This window comes from Mandrillus leucophaeus, unplaced genomic scaffold (assembly GCF_000951045.1).
Source record: "Mandrillus leucophaeus isolate KB7577 unplaced genomic scaffold, Mleu.le_1.0 Scaffold652, whole genome shotgun sequence".
Taxonomy (NCBI): domain Eukaryota; kingdom Metazoa; phylum Chordata; class Mammalia; order Primates; family Cercopithecidae; genus Mandrillus; species Mandrillus leucophaeus.
The window spans coordinates 1,012,656-1,035,099 of NW_012107053.1; the positions used below are offsets into that span (position 1 = coordinate 1,012,656).

General features: G+C 36.7%; 1 protein-coding gene across 1 annotated transcript in view; it reads right to left on the reverse strand.

Moving 5' to 3' along the window:
- Window positions 1-22,444, reverse strand: part of SNAP91 (synaptosomal-associated protein, 91kDa) — a 179,686-nt gene that overhangs the window by 133,218 nt on the left and 24,024 nt on the right. The window contains exons 3-4 of the mRNA XM_012001209.1: window positions 3,592-3,734; window positions 502-577 (exon numbers count right to left, since the gene is read on the reverse strand). Coding sequence (XP_011856599.1) covers window positions 502-577; window positions 3,592-3,734 — 219 coding nt within the window. The remainder of the gene's footprint in view (window positions 1-501; window positions 578-3,591; window positions 3,735-22,444) is intronic.

A 22,444-nucleotide genomic window follows, 5' to 3' on the forward strand; every position in this document is an offset into this window, starting at 1 on the left:
CTCCCGAGTAGCTGGGACTACAGGCGCCCGCCACCTCGCCCGACTAGTTTTTTGTATTTTTTAGTGGAGACGGGGTTTCACCATGTTAGCCCATGTTGGGATGGTCTCGATCTCCTGACCTCATGATCCGCCCGTCTCGGCCTCCCAAAGTGCTGGGATTACAGGCTTGAGCCACCGCGCCCAGCCATGGAATCACTTTTTTTAATTGAGAAGGCATCGTTTATTTCATTGTCTCCTGTACCTTCATAAAAAACAACTGTGGGTCTAGCACACCCACTGTTACTTTTTAAGGTAAACATGTGGTAAAAATCCCCAAAATAAACTTAATATATATTTTATATGCTGAGTTGTCTATAATTATTTTAAAGCTATATTTAAATGTAATTATTTTTACATTCTTAAATATTCAATGAAGCTATCAGTTGCAATGATTTTGGATTAATAGTCTCACTTCAAAAATCAAAGCATTGGCAAAAGATTATAAAATACAAATATTCTCACCATGGGATCCACTTTTGTCCAAAAAATTGCTGAGATTGAACAGTGTATTTCTGGAAGCCAAATACTGAATAAATCTCTGAAAAACAAAAATTAGAATTAAATATGCATATGCTTAAATCATACCTTTAAACAATTTCTGATACTAAAGGGATTTTTTTTTTGACAAATTCTCATTGTGATCTCTTTTGCTCAGTTATAAAGTTTCCTAGAATGCTGAATGTCTCTGAAAGGAAAAAAAGCTTTGTGAATTAGAATTAAATTGTATGATCTTTCATTTCTGCACATAATGGAAATACTACAATTTATTAGGATTCAGTAGACATCCTACATAAAATTGGTAATTTTAATTTTATCAGTGTTTTCCAAAATAAACATCTTATGAATGCAATTTTCACTCAAAGATTCAAAGGAATCTTTCCTATGGGAAAAATAATTCTATTGTTCTTTCTTCTAACATTTTTGCTTAAAAATAGGTTTACATGGTATATCCATTTCTTGAACCTATAATTTTAATACAGGCATATCTCATTTTGTTGAGCTTTATTTTTATTGCACTTTTTGCAAATTGAAGATTTGTGGCAACCCAGGGATAAGCCAGTCTATCAGTGCTCACTTTGTGTCACATTTTGGTAATTCTCACAATATTTCAAACTTTTTCTTTATTATTATATCTGTTTTCGTGATCTGTCATCAGTGATCTTTGGTGTTACTAATGTAATTGTTTTGAGGTGCCACGAACTGTGCCCATAAATAATGGCAAACTTAATCAGTAAATGTTGCGTATGTTCTGACTGCACCACCGCTGGTTGTGTCCCTGACTTTCTCCCTCTCCTCAGGCCTCCTTATTCCCTGAGACACAACAATATTGAAATTAAGCCAACTAATAACCCTACAATGATCTCTAGATATTCAAGTGAAAGGAAGAGTCACACTCTCACTTTAAGTCAAGAGCTAGAAGTGATTAAGCTTAGTGAGAGTGGCATGTCGAAAGCTGAGAAAGGCCAAAAGCTAGCTCTCCTATGCCAGTTAGTCAAGTTGTAAATATAAAGGAGAAGTCTTGAAGAAAATTAAAAGTGCTACTTTAGTGGACACACAATGATAAGAAAGTGAAATAGCTTTCTTGTTGATATGGAGAATGTTTGAGTGGTCTGGATAAAAGATCAAACCAGCTACAACATTCCCTTAAGCCAAAGCTTAATTCAGAGCAAGGCCCCAACTTTTTTTCAATTCTAGGAAGGCTGAGAAAGGTGAGGAAACTGCAGAATAAAAGTTGGTGCTAGCAGAGGTTAGTTCATGAGGTTTAAGCAAAGAAGTCATCTCCACAATATAAAAGTACAAGGTGAAGCAGGAAGTGCTAATGAAGAAGCTGCAGCAAGTTATCCAGAAGATCTAGCTGACATAATTTATGAAGGTGGCTACACAAAACAGATTTTCAATATAGGCAAAGCAGCCTTCTATTGGAAGAAGACGCCATCTAGAACTTTCTTATCTAGAAAGGAGAATATAGTACCTGACTTCAAAACTTCAAAAGACAGCCTGACTCTCTTGTTAGGGGCTAATGCAGCTGATGACATGAAGTGGAGGTCAATGCTGATTTACCATTCTGAAAATCTAGGGCCCTTAAGAATTACACTAAACCTACTCTGCCCACGCTCTATAAATGGAACAACAAAGCCTGGATGACAGCACATCTGTTTACAGAATGGTTTACTGAATATTCGAAGCCCACTGTTGAGACTTACTGCTCAGAAAAAAAAGACTCCTTTCAAAATATTACTGCTCATTGACATGCACCTTGTCACCATAAGAGCTCTGATGGAGATGTACAGAGAGATGCATGTTGTTTTCATGACTGCTAACACAATGCTCATTGTGCAGCCCATGGATCAAGGAGTAATTTTTACTTTCAAGTCTTGTTATTTAAGAAATGCATTTTGTAAGGCTATAGCTACTATAGATAGTGATTCCTCTGATGGATGTGAGCAAAGTAAATTGAAAACCTTCTAGAAAAGATTCACCATTCTAGATGCCATTAAAACATTTGTGATTCATGGGAGGACATACAGATACCAACATTAGCAGGAATCTGGAAGAACAGCATTTCAGCCCCTATGGATGACTTTGAGGGATTCAAGACCAGTAGAGGAAGTAACTGCAGATGTGTGGGAAAACAGCAAGATAACTAGAATTAGACATAGAGCCTGAAGATGGGACTGAATTGCTATAATCTCTTGATAAAATTTGAATGGATGAGGAGTTGCTTCTTATGGATGAGAAAGAAAGTGGTTTCTTGAAATAAAATCTTCTCCTGGTAAAGATACTGTGAACATTGTTGAAATAACAACAAAGGGTATAGAAATTACATAAACAGCTGATAAAGCAGTAGCAAGGTTTGAGAGATTAACTCCAATTTTGAAAGAAGTTCTGCTGTAGATAAAATGCTATCAAAGAGCATTGAATGCTACAGGGAAATCTTTTGTAGAAGGAAGAGTCAATTGATGTGGCAAACTTCACTATTGTCTTATTTTAAGAAATTTCTGCAGTTACTTCAACCTTCAGCAACCACCATCCTAATCAGTCAGCAGCCATCAACATCAAGGCAAGACTTTCTAGCAGTAAAGATCACAACTCACTGAAGGCTCCGATGATCATTTGATCATCATTTTTTTAGCAATAAAGGATTTTAAAATTAAGATATGTACTTTTTTAGACATAATACTATTGTACACTTAAATAGAGTACAGTATAAGTGTAAATGTAACTTTTACATGCACTGGGAAACCAAAACATTTGTGTGACTCACTTTATTGCAATATAAGGTTTTTTTTGCAGTGGTCTGGAATCAAACCCGCAATATCTCTGAGGTATACCTATACCTCATATCTCTAAGACAATGTTTAGCTTAAAGTTTATTTTTTGTTAAATAACTAAGGAGAAGATTAAACTTGTATTCTAGATGATCTGGAACTGTGTATTTCCTTTTCTTTTTCTCCGAATTAGTGAAAATTCAAAGAGCCTTAAATCATCACCATGCTCTTCCTAAAAGCCTCCTTCCTCCATCAAAAAAAGAGAAAAGTTTACTTAGTTTACCTCATTTCCATGCACCATGAGATGATGTGTTGTCACTAAAGCCTTAAATACAACCACCCAGCTACTGTTTGTTGCCCGCTCAAAGAGAGTGTCGGCCATCTGAGGAATATTAACATTGGTCTCGTTGGTAGCCTGGATCAAATCTACGAAAATAGAAGATATTAATCAATGATATTAACAATTACATACAAAAATTCATTCCAAACTTGGAACATATAAACCTGTTTACTAAAATATGACCTCAAAAGTACTTTGATAATAGCTGATAACAAAATTTAAAAAAATTAAACTGTAATATTTTACCCATGGACATGTACATATATTATTTACCCAATATATTTATTTATTCTCGAGTATATTTTGCTTCTTAATTTTATTCTGTACTCTCTTCTGAATTTACCTGTTTGCTGGTACTTATGCCATTTTTAAAATTATAAACTCCAGGAAGGCTAAGCCTCATATATTTAATCTTCTTTGTTACTGCTATAAGCACAATGTCTCAAATGTGGGCATTTATTCGATATGCCATTTGAAGGCAATAACATAAATGTACTCTTCAAACTTAATAGCTAAATGTATATCTCATTTGGATTTGAACTTTGAAAGGTGATAGTAAATACACTTTTCACATGAGTGGCAGAATGAGGTCAAATATTAAAAGAGAAAAGAATTCTATATACATGTAAGCTTTCGTAGAACATGCATACATTAAATTACTATAATTTGACCTGAGTTTATACGAGAGTAAACCTTTATAATATATTCACTGTTCACATCTACATATTATTAGTATGAGTCCAGGTGTATTTTCTTTCTTTCTTTTTTTTTTTTTTTGAGACAGAGTCTCACTCTGTCACCCAGGCTGGAGTGCAGTGGCGCGATCTCCGCTCACTGCAAGCTCTGCCTCCCGGGTTCATGCCATTCTCCTGCCTCAGCCTTCCGAGTACCTGGGACTACATGTGCCCACCACCATGCCCAGCTAATTTTTTGTATCTTTAGTAGAGACAGGGTTTCACCATGTTAGCCAGGATGGTCTTGATCTTCTGACCTCGTGATCTGCCCGCCTCGGCCTCCCAAAGCGCTGGGATTACAGGCGTGAGCCACCGGAGTACAGGTGTATTTTTTTTTTTTTTAATTATCTACTGGCCAACAGGGAGTGCCCAGCATTCAGAAAAGCAGTTAATGCTGTCAAGAGTTAGCTGGGACAACCAAAGATCATGTGCTAAGCAACAGAAGCTAAGCCACAGCCGGACAGTACAGACTTAAGTACTTCCAACAGTACAGGATGACCTCTTCAAGACAGCAGACACTGCATGACTTCTGTTACAGTCCACACTTATCTTGCAGAGACCTGCATGTGATACCCATTTCCTAGGCAATCCCATGCAACAAACATGCACTTGCAACAAAAATGCACATGTGTTCTTCTTACTCCAAATCCACACTTGGTAATCATTAAACTATACATTTTATGCATTGCATTTCTCTTCAAAATAAATGTTTTTAAAAATTGATATTCCATCACTGACAAATATCTATAAACTCCTTAGACTAAAGGATATCAATAATTGTTCTGAATTACAAGTAGATCAAGGCAGGCTTATTTCTTAATTTACACTGATTTTAAATTTCTGTCATCATCCCCTTTCCATCAACACCCTTCTCTCAATATTTTCCTTTATTGAACTTTTCCTGATCCCTTTCAAATGCAGTCCCATGTGGCCTTCCTGTGCTTTAAAACTTGAGGCACACTGTTCCTGCTGGGTGTTCAGAATAGATGTATATTTGTCATAACTTCTACCATGCCACAGCTCCTTAAAAGTGATAATGCCTGTTTCATGTACAGCACTTTGCAGAGCATTGTGTACAATATTTGTTGAGACAAAAGTATAAAAGACACACTTTAGCTAAAATAATCAAATGAGTTAACATTTGGAAGGTGTAAATAACTCAGTGAACCAATATTTTCCAAGTGACTAGTGCGTAACATTACAAAATAATGCATGAGTAAAAAAATCTATTGAAAGTATGATATAGACCAATGCATTTTAATGTAACAGAAAGTAAAAAAAATTCACTGATATAGTTTCAGAGTCAACGTTGCAATTTAAACTTAAGAAACTACAACTTGGAGAATTGTAGTGTAGTATCAAAAGAATATTCACAATTTTCTGAAAAGGTTATTAAAATGGTCCTCATTTTTTCTAACTGAATATCTTTATGAGGCCAAGTTTTCTTCACACACTCTTACTATAATAATATTACCAAACAGATTGATTACAGAAACAGATATAAATGCTCATCTTTTATTGAGTAAGAAATCAAAAAGATTTATAAAAATGTAAAATGATAATACTCTTTTCACTGTTTTTTAAAATAATCATTTCCCCTAAAAGTATTATTTGTATTAACATGTTTATATGTAACATGTTAACAGATTTATTATTGTTATTTAAAAGTGAATTTTAAAAAATTGTCCCAGTTGTAATTTTTAACATAGTAATCTCACATACACAAAAGCTTTTTCAGTTCCTTAGTAATTTAAGAGCACAAAAGAGTCTTGAGACCAGTTTGAGAGCAACTATTCTTCATCTACAGATACTCCTTGACTTATTGTGGGTAACATCTTATACACTCACTGTGAGTTAAAAATATTATTAAGTTGAAAAAGCACTTAACACACCGATCCTACTGGACATCATAGCTTAGCTTAGCCTACCTTAAATGTGCTCAGAACACTGACGTTAGCCTATAGTTGGGCAAAGTCATCAAACACAAAGCCTATTTTATAATAAAGTGTTGAATATGTCATGTAATTTATTGAATACTGTACTGAACATCAAAAACAAAATTGTTTCACACTATTGTAAAGTTGAAAAGTCAGAGGTCGAACCATCATAGGTCAAGGCCTTCTGTATACCTAGAAAGAGAATTGCTAGGTTGTAGGGTATGCACATATTTAACGTGAAAGTTTTTTTCCATATTGATTGCTCCAAATACTCTCATAAGTAGTTATTATATAAGTTTCTACTGCTCTACTCTCTCACCAAAAAGATAATTTTCATTTAAAGAATTTAAAAAACAAAGCATAGATATAAACATACAGAAAATAATTCTATAAAATTGTGAGATCTAAATGCTATGTACAGGTCATGTATCAGTTTCTTAGAACTCTAAGTTTTATTTGAACTTGGGAAGATGTATCTGGTATCTTTTTGGTAGTTTATAAAACAGCTTTATTGAAGTATAGTTGACAGTAGAATTGCACATATGTAAAGTGTACTATTTGATAAGTTTTGACAAATCTATACATTCATAAAACTATCACCAAAAATAAGATAATTAACATATTCATCACCTCTAACAGTCTCCCCATATCCTTTAAAAATTCCTTTTTCTCTTCTCCTGCTGCTCCTTAGCAACCATCAATTTGCTTTCAGTCAATATAAATAAATTTGCATATTCTAAATTTTATGTGAAGGGAATAAAACTTTTTTCTTGAGAGGGAATGACTGGATTCTTTCAGTTAGCTAATTATTTTGAGATTTATCCATGTTATTGAATATATCAATAATTCATTCCTTTTTATTCTGGAGGTATATTCCATTATATGAACATACAAAAATTATTTATTCATTCACCTATTGATGAACCTGTTGATGAATTAAAGGTGATTCCAGTGTTTGGCAATTACAAATAAAGCTGCTATGAACATTTTCATGTATCTATTTATATGGACATATGCCTTCATTTCTCTTGGGTAATTTTCTAGAAGTAGAATAGTTGAGTCATTTTTAAGTAAACATTTAATTTTAGGGAACTGCTTTCAGAAAGCTGTTTTTCAAACTACCAAAAATATTCCATATATATCGTCCCAAGTTCAAATATTTAATTTTAGGGAACTACTTTCTTGCCTGATGGCATTTCTACCATGTTACATTACCACCAGCAGTGTATGAGCATTCTAGTTGCTCTACATCCCTGTCAAGACTTGATATGGTCTTTTTTTTTTTTTCTATTCTATTCTAACAGGTATGTTGTGGTATCTCTCGGTGGTTTTTCTTTGCATTTCCCTAATGACTATAATAGTGTTAAACATTTATGTCATGAACTTTTCATTTGTTTGTTTGCCATTGGTATACATTCTTTTCCAATTTTTATTGAATTATTTTATTATTGAGTTATTCTGTATCAAGTCCTCTATCATATATGTGACTTGCAAATATTTCCTCTAAGTCTATGGCTTCTCTTTCCATTTTCTTAACAGTGTCTTTGAAAGAACAGAAACTTTAAATTATGATGAAGTCCTGTTTATGGAGGCTTTCTTTTATGGACTATACTTTTGGAGTCATATCTAAGAAATCTTTGCTTAATCCAAGGTCACAAAGATTTTCTATGTTTCTTCTACACATTTTATAGTTTTAGGGTTGTATGTACACTTAGGTCAATAATACATTGTTAGTTTTTATAAATGGTATGAGGTATGGATGTTTTATTTTTCTGCATATGGATATCAGATTGTTCTAAAGCCATTTGCTGAAAAAAAAAAAAAAAAACTATTCTTTCTCCACTGAATTGCCTTTGTGTCTTTGTCAAAAATAAATGGACCACACATCTTTGAGTCTCTTTTAGGACTCTTTATTCTGTTCTGTTTACCTATCTGTCTGTCTGTATACCAATACCACACTATCTTGATTACTATAAATTTATCATAATTCATAAAATCAGGTAGTGTTAGCCCTCCAAGTTTATTATATTTTTTTCAAAATGGTTTTTGGCTCTTTTAGGTCCTTTGTGCTTCTGTATGACTTTTAGACTGAGCTTATCAACTTTAACAACAACAAAAAAGGCTTCTGGGATTTTGATTGGGAATATGTTGATTCTATAGATTAATTTGGGGTAAACTGGCATCTTAACAACATTGAGTTTTACAATCCATGTACATGGTCTATTTATTTTGGTCTTTAATTCCTCTCAGCAATGTTTTGTTCTTTGCAGTATATTAGTATTACACATATTTTGCCAGATACATTCCTACTGTTTTATATTTCTTCAAGATATGGTGATATTTATTTTTCATTTCAATATCCAAATGTTCTCGCCAATATTGAGAAATATAATTGATTTCTGTATCTTGATCTTGTATTCTGAAACTCTGCTAAACTTGCTTATCAGTTCTTTTTGGTAGAGTCCATCATACTTTTTGCATGAATGATCATGTTATTTGTGATAAATTCAGTTTTACTTTGTCTGGTATTCAATATGCTGACAACATTTATTTAATATGCTTTTGCCCAGTGTTTTGGTTGTCTCAGGCATGAGTGAAAATAAAGACAATCTCACTCTGCTACTTGTTACCCCTTCTTGCCACAAAGTATCAGTCTCTCTTTTTGGTAGTTTGAAACAATTGAAATTAATCTCAGAAAATCTCTCTAAGGTGAGATATATCATAAACAAGAGAATGAAGGAAATAGGTATAAGTATAAAGACAACTTTAACTTTCAGGAGTTATAAATAATTGTTCACTAAAACAAGAAAATAGCAACAAATCTAAATAGTTCTCAAGTTTGTGGTCACCTACTTCTTTTCCCACTACTATATGAGATTGTCAATCACTTAAATCCTAGGAAAACATAGCTCTTTATGACAGGGCCCTTGTTATCTGTTGCTTGGACTGCTCTACAAACTCTTCTCTGAGTCATCTCTAGCACAACTAGTACATTTGTGAAAACTTAACTACCCATGTGTGCCCTTCTGATCATAGCTGTCACCTGCTCAAACCCCCCCTGGGGCCTCCTGCTCTCCATTTAATAAAATATAAATACCTGAAGTATATACTTTATATCTTATATTTTGAATATACGGCCTCTCATTAGAAGACTCAGCTACCTCACTAATCTTTTCTCTGCTACAAATTGTGCCAGCAAAATTATTATGATACCTTTACATTCTATTCTCATTGCCCAGAACGTCTCTGCCTTCACACTATTTAGAGCTCATCTCTCAAGATCAATCTCAAATACCATATTCTCCATGAAGTGTTTTCTAATATTCTCTTCAAATAGAAGAGAGACTTTGATTTTCTCTTCCCTGCAAGTAAGGCAAAGGACACTGGACTGGGGGCAAGAGGCCTAGTTCACAATCTCACTCTGCAACTTACGGACAAGTTAATTTGACCACTCTGCAGCTCCATTTTTTTGCACCTAGAAATAAGGATAATATTAACTATTTTACGATTTGTGGTAATTATCACCCTATATGACTCTACGGTAGTCCTTTTTACACAGAATTATAATTATTAGTCTATGTAGGTCTCTCCCTGACTGAAGCTCAAGGTCTAACAGGTAAAAAGGGGGCCATATCTGTATCTATGGATCCCTAGTACCTACCACAGGTCTTCACGTATAAAAGACACTTAATAAATTAAAGATGGCTATAACTGGCTTGTCATATGTCTGAATCTAAAATACTTTCATACTAAAACTAATAGTAGATATTACAGGCCAATTCTTTCAATAACTCTTACTAGACATAATTGAATCAACAAATTAGAAAGGGTTACTTTGTTTCATTGTTATGTATACTTTTATCAGCAGCCTAATTTAGGAAAGTAGTCTCTATTCCATTTTAAAATCTCTCCCTAGGTTTAATTATATGACTCTGTAAAACCCCACTAGTGCAGCAATTTTCCTTTGCACAAATGTCAGAAAGGGGTATAAAAATTGTTCATTCTTTTTTTTTTGGAGACAGAGTTTCACAATGTCGCCCAGGCTGGAGTGCAGTGGCTTCATCTCAGCTCACTGCAAGCTCTGCCTCCCCGGTTCACGCCATTTTCCTGCCTCAGCCTCCCGAGTAGCTGGCACTACAGGCGCCCGCCACCATGCCCGGATAATTTTTTTTTTGTATTTTTAGTAGAGATGGGGTTTCACCGTGTTACCCACAATGGTCTCAATCTCCTGACCTCATGATCCGCCCCCCTCAGCCTCCCAAAGTGCTGGGATTACAGGCATGAGCCACCGTGGCGGTCTATTGTTTTATTTTATAATCATCATGTAAACTTGAGCTTCCACAAAGAGAAATGAGAAACTACAGACCACAGCCCAAGGTCACACTAAAATGCAATTTAAAAATATTCCTTTCACATAATAATAGCTCAGAATATTTGCCAGATGGACAAACATATATATACACACACACACACACATACACACATATATATACACACATATATATATATGCGCAAGATTATTCATTATAATTCTTTTAAATTTACATCTCATTCCTTCCTTCTTCCCTTTCTGTTATGGACTGAATATTTGTGTCCCCTCAACCAAATTCATATGTTGAAATCTACCCCCAATGTAATGGTATGAGGAGAGGAAGACTGTGGGAGATGATTATGTCATGAGAGTAGAGGCCTCATGAATGGGATTAGTATCTTATAAGAGAGTCCTCAGAGAGCATACTAATTCTTTCCACCATGTAAGGGCACAACGAGAAGTCAGCAGTGTATAGTACAGAAGAGAACCCTCACCAAAACCTGACTATGCTGGACTTTCCATCTCCAGAACTGTGAAAACCAAATTTCTGTTGTTTATAAGCATCTAGTCTATGATGTTTTGGTAGCCCCTGCAAACTAATATCCATTGTATCTCCCTCCTTTCCTTGATCCCTCCCTTCTAGTTAGCAACAATCAAAGAGTTCAAACTTGCAAACATTTGTAAACAGAAAAAATTGTTGCTATCTGGACGATAGGAAAAAGTGATACAGATGATTCAGACGTTTTTCTTCTCGGGTTCAGCACAAATGACAGACATTAACATTATCTCACCAACAGCTATTTCCTTCCCTCTTCTCTGCCAGGAGAATCCTGCCCCCATCCCTTCTCTGCCCACCAGAAAGGTCAAAATGCCAGACAGGTGCAATCCAGGCTTCCCATGTAGCTAGATATGTAAGCAGCAGTCTGCTGAGGTCACTTGGGAAAACTTTTTCTTTCATAATAAACAGAGTTGTCATTAATATAAGAAACAGAATGGAAACATGTATCCTCTCCTTCAAGAATATAGTTGTGTATGTATGTGACATCATGGCCATCTCAACAGGAGGACAGACTTCACCTATAAGTTGAAGATAGCAGATGGGAGTTATAGAAAGCACCTGGGTCTGAATGATTTTTTGTTTGTTTGTTTTATTTTGTTTTGTTTTGTTTTGTTTTCACTGCAAATCAAACCCTGGAAGTACCCTTACTGGGGACTTCTTGTTAAGAAAGATAGTCGGCCACGTGTGGTGGCTCACACCTGTAATCCCAGCACTTTGGGAGGCCGAGGTGGGCCGATCACTTGAGGTCAGGAGTTTGAAACCTGACCTCAGCCTGGCCAACCTGGTGAAACCCTGTCTCTACTAAGAACACAAAAAAGTCAGCCAGGCATAGTGGTGGACACCTGTAATCCCAGCTACTTGGGAGGCTGAGGCAGGAGAATAGCTTGAACCAGGGAGGCAGAGGTTGCTGTGGGTGGAGATAGTGCCACTGCACTCCAGCCTGGGCAACAGAGACAGATTCCGTCTCAAAAAAAAAAAAAAAAAAAAGATAAATAATTTTAATTTTATTGTTTTGTCCTTAGTTGGGGTATTCTGTTACTTGCAACCAAATGCATGCTAAGTGACACAAGCTACAACAAAACACCAAAGAAAAGGAACCAGACCTATGGCCTCTCAAGTATCTTCCAGCTCTAACTGTCTCTGAGTATCTCACTGCTCCTCAAAATCACAAGGCTTGTTCAAAATTGTAGTAGCGTCTTCCTGTGGGATAAGAGCCCTTTGCCTAAGTTCAGTTACAGGTGAGTTGGTTACAGATACTTAATGGGTTATATTTTGGGATGGAGAAAGGGACTATCTTTTTCCCATGTGGAATGAAGTCCTAATAATGTGAAACAATTTTATAAAATATAAATTCTGCATAGAGAAGTTCTGAGGTGACATGGTAAAGACAGGGAAATCATCAGAACAAGAATCTAAAGAGGATATTGGACATGTCATGTACTTCCTAGAAGAAGGGAGGGTAAAGAGAGGTATTGGGTGAACTGTGCAAGTCTAGGCAAGACTGAGCTAGAGGGGCTCTCCATTGTCAAATGAAACAATCTAGTGAGGGTTTAGGTGGGAGGGATACCTGAAGGGGAGGTGCTGAGAACTGCATAAATGAGAATAAAGGAGGAGAAAACAAGAATAAGAAGTGATAACCTTTACTTGCTAACTGTAGATAATGGATGAATAGGGCAAGTAAGAAAAGAATAGACACCTTCTAAGCTTATAGAGATAGATAAAGGGGAGCAGTTTATAAATATGCCTAATACGATAAATTTTATTTGTAGAATTTAACAACAGATATCCTTCCTCAAATAAATTCTTTAAATAGAAAGATAATGTGAGCTTTAAAATACATTATTTACTTTAGTTGATATAGCTGAATACTTGTATATTTATATTAACATGTAAACTTTAATGTAACATTATTTACTTCAGTTGATGTAGCTGAATAAATAATTGTATTAACATGTGAACTTTAATGTAATATGGTTTCTAAACTATTTCAGTAACTTCTTTCATCTTGAAGAAAATATATATACTTTGTAATTTTTTTGTAGTCCTCTGTGGAAATATATGCTACAAAAATTCTCTTACACTATTTGTTCCCCAATAGGATTTTGGCAGATTCAAAATTAGGAAATGCAGCATATATCACAGTTATTGAGTTAAGGTTTTGGAGCCAGACGAGACCTAGTTCAATTACCTTATATTATTTAATAATGTGTGAACTTGAGCAAAGTTGCCTCTCTTAACCTCCATTTCTTTATTACCGTAAGGGAGATAATAATAGCACCTACCTGACAGCTGTTTCACTAAATTGGGTAATGCAAGCAAAATATATAGCACAGAGCCTGATACACTTGAAGGAACACACACACGCACACACACACAACACACATACACACACACACAAATTGTAATTAGATTCACCCTTTGGCTGCCTATGTCAAAAAAGATTTGGCCATGGCAGGATGATTGCTTGAGGCCAGGAGTTCGAGACCAGACTGGGCAAAATGGATAGATATCATCATCTCTACAAAAAGTCCTAGCTGCTGGGAGGCTGAGGTGGGAAGATTACTTGAGCCCAGTAATTCAAGGTTACAATGAACTATGATTGCCTCACTGCACTCCAACTTGGGCAACAGAGTAAGACCCTGTCTCAAAAAAATAAAAAAAAAAAGAATGTGGCATACTTTGTTGATTAATATATTAATTCATTAACACATTTTTATTTAGTGCCTACTATGCGCCAGGCACTGTTCTATCTATTATCTACATATAATAGCAGTGAACAAAACAGACAGTGTCTGCCTTCATGGAGCACACATTCTAATGAAGGAAACAGGCAGACAACTAGATATACAACGTCGAGCACAGATAATGTTATGAAAAATAAAAAAGTAAGAAGATAAATAGATAGAGGATACTGCTTCAGATAGGGTGATCAGAAGAGGCCTCCCCAAAGAAATGAAATTTGAAGTGGTCTAAATGTAGTGAGAAAGCCAGCAATTCTGTAATCTTGGGAAGGAACACTCCAGCAGAGGAAAGCAGCAAAAGCAAAGGTCCTAAGGCAAGGGCATGCCTGACGGATTCAAGAAAGAACCAGAACGTCAGTGCGACTGGAGAACAGCAAGCAAGGGACAGAGTGGCAGACAGAGAACTGACCAGGTTCCAGACAACTCTGTGCATTATAGGTCACAGAAGGGACTTGATATTTCATTCAAAATGTAATGGGAAGCTGCTAGAGGGTTTTGGTCAGGGGAGTATTGTGACCCAAGTTTTATTTTGAAGAATTACTACTGTGGCTATATGGAGCAAAGACTGGGTGGGGAAAGGGGAGTCAGGGAGACAAATAAAAGAGGTTATTTTAATAGTTCAGGTGAGTGCTGATAATGAGCCTATATTAGTGTGGCAATGGGATAGAAGCGGGAAAACAAAAGGTAGGATTCTGGATATTCCAAAGGCAGAGCCAAGAGGAATAGCTGATAGATTTGATGTGGGGAGGAAGACATAAGATACCAAAGGAACAAAGAATGATAAGCTTGCAGCCCCAGAAAAACTGGACAAAATACCTCTTGCACACTCTCTGGAAAAAGGAAAGAAAAGCACTGTAGGTGAGCCGTGCTTGTATCTAGTTCATGTTTCTCTTTCCACCCACTTCCACCTACTTGTCACTCTCTTCCTTAACTTCATTCCCAACCACAAGAGACTCCATGCCTTGTGCAATGTTTGAGACACATCCAAAGGGATTTCTACTTTCTATGGAGCAGATAAGGGGGTGCCCTCAGAGTTATGTCAGTCATTTCAGAATCACTGGCAAGCTATACCCCAAAATGTTCTCAATGTAGGCCAGTCTGAGGTACAGGCATCAGCAACACTTCAGAAAGAACAGTATAAATTACTGATTATGATTCTACTGACCAGTTGGAGTAGAGGAGATAATGACCATGAATGTAACACCATGAACTCACAGAGCTCCAAGAGCCAGCAAAATTTCCAACCACCTGCATGAGTCTGAAACTAGGGCCAAGCACCATTATTACTTCAGAAGGGGATGGTGGAGGGAAGCTGGCCATGTGCCAAATATTGTCAATCCCTACAGTAGTAGAAAATTATTTAGACAAAAATGGGAAATTTATATTTTTGTCTTTTAGGGTTTGTGCATAGCTTGTTGTGTCATTAACAATGTGACTTTAAGCAAGTCATTCGATTTCCTTATCCTACAGTTTTCTGTGAGGTAGAAATAATACATGCATGCCAGCTGAAATACTATATTGCTTTTATATTTTATCCTCTTTTGATTGTTTTCTTATAAATTATCATGGGATTCTCAAAAGAACTCTGTGCTTTAAGAATCAGAAATTTATAGGAATAGAACTTTAAAAGGATAAGTAAAAACACAGATCATTCTATAGTGGTGGAAGATGATCATTTGTAACACACTACTGAAACAGAAGATCTAGGTGTTCTGGGCAATCCACAAAGAATCTCAAGCCAGTTCTCTAAGCTGGCAGTAATTGCTGGAAGGATGGCCTTTGCTGACTTCGTTGCTAGGGAGATTTTAGAAGATACGAGCAGCTTGGGTTACTGATTTCCTGCTACTGCCACACAATGATCAATTACCACATCTAGTCTTCAAGTATGTCAGGTAAATTAACACACGTCCTATTTACATGACAGGCTTGAGGTTTTTTTTTTCTTTTTCAAAGAACCTTGAACTAAAAATAAACTTCAGGAGTTTACATTCAAATTATCTCCAAAACAGTATTTTAGGTGTCTCTAGAGAAGAATTTACCATATTGGTAAACTTACCATCTCCCAACACTGATTGACCAGCCTTGAATGTCTTTTAAAAATATCTAACCCTCATGCTCTAACCACAAACCATCACTTCCTACTCTATCCTCAGAAAAGAATAGCTATTTAATCCTTAGTTAACTCCTTATATTCAATACTTGCTGGTAGAGTGCTCTTGAGCCATAAAAAAAAAAAAGGCAGTGTTTCATAAATGGGACTCAAACAGCAGACACAAGGCATCAGTTTTCTGTTCCAATCAAGCTGCCTACCCACACACGTGAAACTTATGTTTCCTAAAAATAAATAGTTCAGAAATGGCAACTGCTGCTGCGGGCATTTGGGACTTTTCTCCTTTGCTGTATCTGTATCTCTAAGATGTCTCCCAAATTCTTTTCTATTTTTCGTTCCAAGGCTATCACAGGACTGGATCTAAGATGGCCCTCATCTTATTTCCTAGGAGGAATCACCCAATAACAATTCAAGTCTGTTTTCTCTCAGAAGTACCAAGGAATACAACTTTAGTTCTCAATACATAATTTCACTTTACTGCAGGATTTAAGTAAAAAGAAAGAAATAATATCTAAGTGAAATGAAAAAAAAATACAGCTGGCCTTCTGTATCCACAGGGTCCACATCCTCAGATTCAACCAAATTCAGATGGAAAATAATTGAAAAGAAAACCACCACCACACACACACACACACACACACACACACACACAATACAACAATAAAAAAATACAAATAAAAACCCAATATGGGATAACAACTATTTACATAGCATTCCCATTGTGTTAGGTATTATAAGTAATCCAGGGATGACTTAAAGCATACAGGAGAATGTGCACAGGTTATATGCAAACACTACATTTTGTATCAGGCACTTGAGTTTCCACAGAATTTGGTATCCACAGGGAGTCCTGGAATCAATCCACCATAGATACTGAGGGATACCTGAATTTAAGCTTCCCCTCCATAAATATCCTTAATTCCTAGGGGAAAAAAAGAAAAGGGAAAACTAGTTTTTAAAAATATTGTTTTTTCACTTCTTTAAAAACACTGAGGAGAAGTTGCTGAGACTACATTTGCCGATAAGTAAATTGTCGGGAGAAATGAAGACTGTTCAGAAATTTAGAAATAAAAGTTGATAGCAGCAGAAAGGCAAATCTTTCAGTAGGTCAACCCCTGAAGCCCCAGGCCCTATCTCTTCTTTTTCTATGAGGCCCTGCACAGCTGAGATCCTTGACCAGGCCAACCCGTTCCATTCTCTTCTATCCAACAGGTAGAAAAATGAATCAAGTTCCTAGTTCCACCATAGTTTGGAGTCAAGAGGAAAGATCTTTCTGACACCTCCAAATAGAACTTTATGTTTTTAATCCTTAAAACACTGTAACAATGATTAGTTTCTTCAAATAGTTCAGCCCTAGGCTTCAATGCACTTCAGGCTTGGTGAGCTACCTGGAGAACTTAAATATTAATCAGAATATAGTTCTAGAATAAAGTGATTTCTAAGATTTAAAAAACTTCAGTGTTCACAATCAGCAACACAAAATTATATACTACTCATGTCCACTTACATTTTTTTTTCAAAAAGTTAAGCTAAATCAAAATACAGCTGTCTTTCCCATAGCACAGATAATGCTTCATATACTAATTATTAACAGCTCTTTATAAGGACACCTCTTAACATATCTTTATAGCTCTCAGAGCTAAGAGCAACTCAGTCAAATATATTTACAAAACTTTCTGGGTCACCCAGGTAATTTATGCCAAATAAAAGGTTAGACCTCTCTCTATCAAGTTTAAAAATTCAGGATTAAAGAGTTTATCATATTACTTTCCCCTCCCCACCATTCATACCTATACCACTATTCATACCCAAAAATGTACCCACCTTAGTAACCATAGTAGTAGACACATCAACTACTCAATTCAAAAGGAATAAGTAAAGTTTTAAATGTTTACTTTCTGTATGGCAATGTCCCTCTTATCCTATTCTATAACCTCTGTTCTTGTTTTCATTTCCCTTCATTAAAGCAGTAGAAAAAATTTGGCACTGTCACATTCCATCAGAAACTCACTCTCTGATGACCCAACTCTTTTTTAAAACTATCCAAGTCTAAGTTCTCTAAGCATGTTCACCAGACAGGCATTTTCACAACTGTAGATATTTAGGCAATCCATTTTATTCTATTATATCTTCTCCAAACTTAATTCTTCTTAGTTCTGCCCTCCTGTTTATAAACTTTTCATACCACTAAAAAGGATGATATACAAGTTTGCAGGCATTTTCTTGAGTTCTCTAGTGCTCAGTCTAGAACAAGTTTCTTAGCTTTGGCACTACTGATATTTTGGGCCAGAAAATTCTTCATTATGAGGGCCTGTCTTGTGTATTGAGGATGTTTAGCAGCATCCCTAACCTCCACCCACAATATGCCAGTAGAATCCTCCTTCCCTCCAAGACAATCAACAGCATGTCCAGACTTTGTAGCCTGTTGAGAACTGTTTGCCTAGAGTAAGAGTTTGGAGATCTCAGGGATTGAAGTTGAGCTGCAGTAGGACCCCGGGGAAGCTGTTCCAGCTTGTGACCAACACTTATCTAGTTTTAGTTGTGGCCAAATGACCATGCTGCCTGAGTAACAGTCTGTAAGAACCTAATATGTGTGCATGCTGCTTATAATTATAACCAAAAAATGATTTACAGAAAAGGGACTTTCACACATAATCAAGCATAGCAGTCCCTAGCTTTTGAAGGGGTTATGATCCAAAAGTATATTTTAGAATCACTAGGTTGAATTATATGAAATTACCATTTTTGTCAGTCAAAAATGGTTAACACCATCAGCAATTTTATATAATTCAACCTAATAATTTCTGAAGCAATTATAGGTTCCCACAAAATCCTATCAAACTGTTCTATCCTGGCTGTTTCCTTTTCTCCTGAGGTCCCCAGATAGCATTGGCCTAAACTTTGATTTTCACCAGGAGCAGTCACTGGCTCTGAGGAGGTTTTCTATCCCTCTAGGCCCTGTGGAACAACACACACAACCTTAGAGCTTTTGGAAAGCCCTGCTGTCCAAAGAGAGAGATGCCTATTTCCTACATTTCTCTTCAACTCTTCTCCCTCATCTGTTTAGATAATCAAGATAAAGACCAATGGTACATATACAAAAATCCACAGAAGATTCATCTATAGTTTACAACATGACAACTATTACTAGCCACCTCAGGAAAAAAAAAAGTTAGAAAAAATCAAGGGAAAAACAAGCAAGAAAAAGAAAAGAACTGCATTTACTGGAGGTAGAGAATACTATAAAATATAGGTAACTGAAGGGATGTATACTTTGAGCAGCAGTGCTCCATGAGAGCAAGGGTTGAGAGAGAAAGAGAGATGAGAGGGGGTATTTGTCAATCAATAATCAACTCTGAACATACTAAGCTGTACAAAAGATGATCAATCCTGGTCTACCATTCCCCTAAGTGTTCTAGAATGACAAATGGTGGCAGAAATCCTGGACTGAAAAACACTGTAAACTCCATATGATTTTAAATTTGAAACTATGGGTCACAGAGCTCCCATGATCAAGTAACAGAATGGGGAACAATAAGCACACAGCAATGTTTCTTTAAGTTACAGGTTAATGAAAGCTTCCTTTAATTCTCCTGATACCCTCTGGACTTCGCTTCCATTTGGTGACATGATGGTCCACTGTTTTCTCTCCTCAATCCTGGAGAAAAAAGAGTCCTTCCTCCTTCCTCCTTCCTAAGGCCATACCATATTCTGGGCTCTCATTCCTGCAGCAGGCTTTCTTCTGCCTACTCTGTCATTATTCTTTAATTCCTTTTTTTTTTTTCCTCGAAACAGGATCTCGCTCTGTTGTGCAAGCTAGAATGCAGTGGCACAATCATAGCTCACTGAAGTCTCAACCTCCTGGGCTCAAGAGATCCTCCTACCTCAGCTTCCAATTGAGTAGCTGGGACGACAGACACATGCTACCACACCCAGTTAATTTTTGTGTTTTTGTTTGTTTGTTTGTAGAGACGGAGGTTCGCCATGTTGCCCAGGCTGATCTTGAACTCCTGGGCTCAAGCAATCTGCCCACCTCAGCCTCCCAAAGTGCTGGGATTATAGGCTTGAGCCACGGCACCTGGCCTATTTCTTTATTTCTTTCTTCTTTCTATTATATCCTCTCCCCTATATCTTCTAAGCACATCCTTAGCCATTCTTCTTCTTCTTTTGTTTTTTTTTTTTTTTTTAGGAAAATGAAACATAAGATCCCTCTCTTATGCCTGTACTATACTCTAGATTCCCTAATCTCACACTTTTTCTTTGTCTCCATTTCTTCACTCAAGACTCGGGACCTCATTATAACCAGCTAGCCTCTAGAAGCCTCTACCATATGACCATCATCTCCATCATGCTTCCTAAACTGCTCCCAGGTCAGCTGTGTCCTCTAAAATGCCAAAACCAATGGGCATTCTTGTTTCCACTCTATTCTGTGCGTCAATCCTGATCTAGTTTTTAAAAGTCATATTTCCTGGGATTTGGGGAAACCACCCTTTTCTGGCCTTTTTCTTATCTCTGCCTTTCCTTCTCAGTCTCCATTACCGGCCTTTCTTTCTTCCCCCAAACTCTTAAATAATAGGTGTGCCTAAGATGATTTCCTCAGTCCTCTTCTGTTCTTAGTCAAGACTCTTAATAAGTGATATAGTTTTGATATTTGTTCTCTCCAACTATCATGTTGAAATTTGATCTCCAATGTTGGAGGTGGGGCCTAATGGAAGGTGTTTGGGCCTTGGGAGTGGACCACTCGTGAATGGCTTGTTGCTGTCCTCATGGTAATGAGTGAATTCTTTCTCTATTAGTTCATGGGAGATCTGATTGTTAAAAAGAGCCTGGCCCCTCCTCCTCTCTCTTGCTCCCTCTCTTGCCATGTGACATGCCTGCTCCCCCTTTGCCTTCTACTACAAGTAAATGCTTCCAGAGGTCCTGATCAGAAGTAGGTGCTGGCGCCACACTTGTACAACCTGCAAAACCATGAGTCAAATAAGCCTCTTTTCTTTATAAATCACCCAGCCACCTGTATTCCTTGATAGTAACACAAAATGGACTAACACATTAATCAATCTCTTCCACGCCCATACTTCTAGTATACCAGGATAATCTAAGATGGATCAGCAAGACAAAAATGGAAATCATTACCTTCTTTTCAAACCAACTTTGCCTAGCTCAGATAAAGGTACCACCATCCACAAAGGCCCCTCAGCTTTCTAGCTCAGCATCATCCTTGTCTTCTTTCTTGTTTTCCACATTCAGTCAACCACCACATCACACAGATACCACCTCCTACAAATCTCTGGAACAGTTTCCCTGCTCTGTGTTAATAATCTTCTAATAATCTTCTGTGTGGATCACTATCACAATTGCTTCATACCTTTGTTTCCCTGCCATTTTTCTCCTTCTATTTTTAGTCAGCTCTCAAAAGTATAGTTCTAAATATAAACGTGATTATGTCTGATGAAATGAATAGTTTCATACAATCTAGTCCCCTTCAACCTGAGATTCCCAATACCCTAAAGCAGTCATTGTATGTAAGACTTCTCTTTCATGCATCTGGACTGGCATTAAATATGATCATTGACAAAATTAAGAAAACAGTCACTCAAATCATCCTCTGAATTCTATGGTTCAGATGAGGAACATGGGTTGGGAAAGGCTGACACAGATCTCCTGCCACCCACCTTCCATTACTTCCTGCTACTTCTTCACACAGAGCCTGCTTGCAAACAAGAAGCTCCCATGCTCTTTCACAACTGTATGTGTTTGCATATGCTATTCCCCTGGCCTGACATTTTCTTCTTCCACCTGTCCATGAGTGGGCTCCCATTCATCCTAGATGCTCAAACAATACCTCCTTTGCAAGATTCCTTGGACCTTGCCAAACAAAGTCCTTTTTGTCACATTCTGTACACATCTTTATAGCTCATCTCACAATACCATGCAGATTTATTCACATATCTGTGCACTTTACTAGAATGCAAGCTTTGCTTCACCAACAAAATTCCTGAAATACAGTAGATATGAAACAAGTCTTTTTTGAGAGAACCATAACAAATGCTCCTTTTTCCTTATCTTAAAAACCTGCAATAGTTGCTCCAAGTCTTGGAGCTCTGTAATGTTTTAAAAATCAGAAACTATTTAATATCACATTGACACTAATCACAGTTACAAGAAACCCTAGAACCATTCTGCAATGACTCCATTTTTTCAAAAGAACAGATGGAGGGAGAAAGCCATGACAATTATTCTTCAAATGAGTTACAACACCAACATCTGTGCCTCTTTCCTAGAAGATAACGAATAAGTAGCAAAAAAGGGAGGAGAATATTCAATATGGGCACAGACCTTTAAAATTCTCTTTAGTTTAAAGAACATACTCCTTTACTGATCTAAGCTCCTGTTAGAAAAAGAA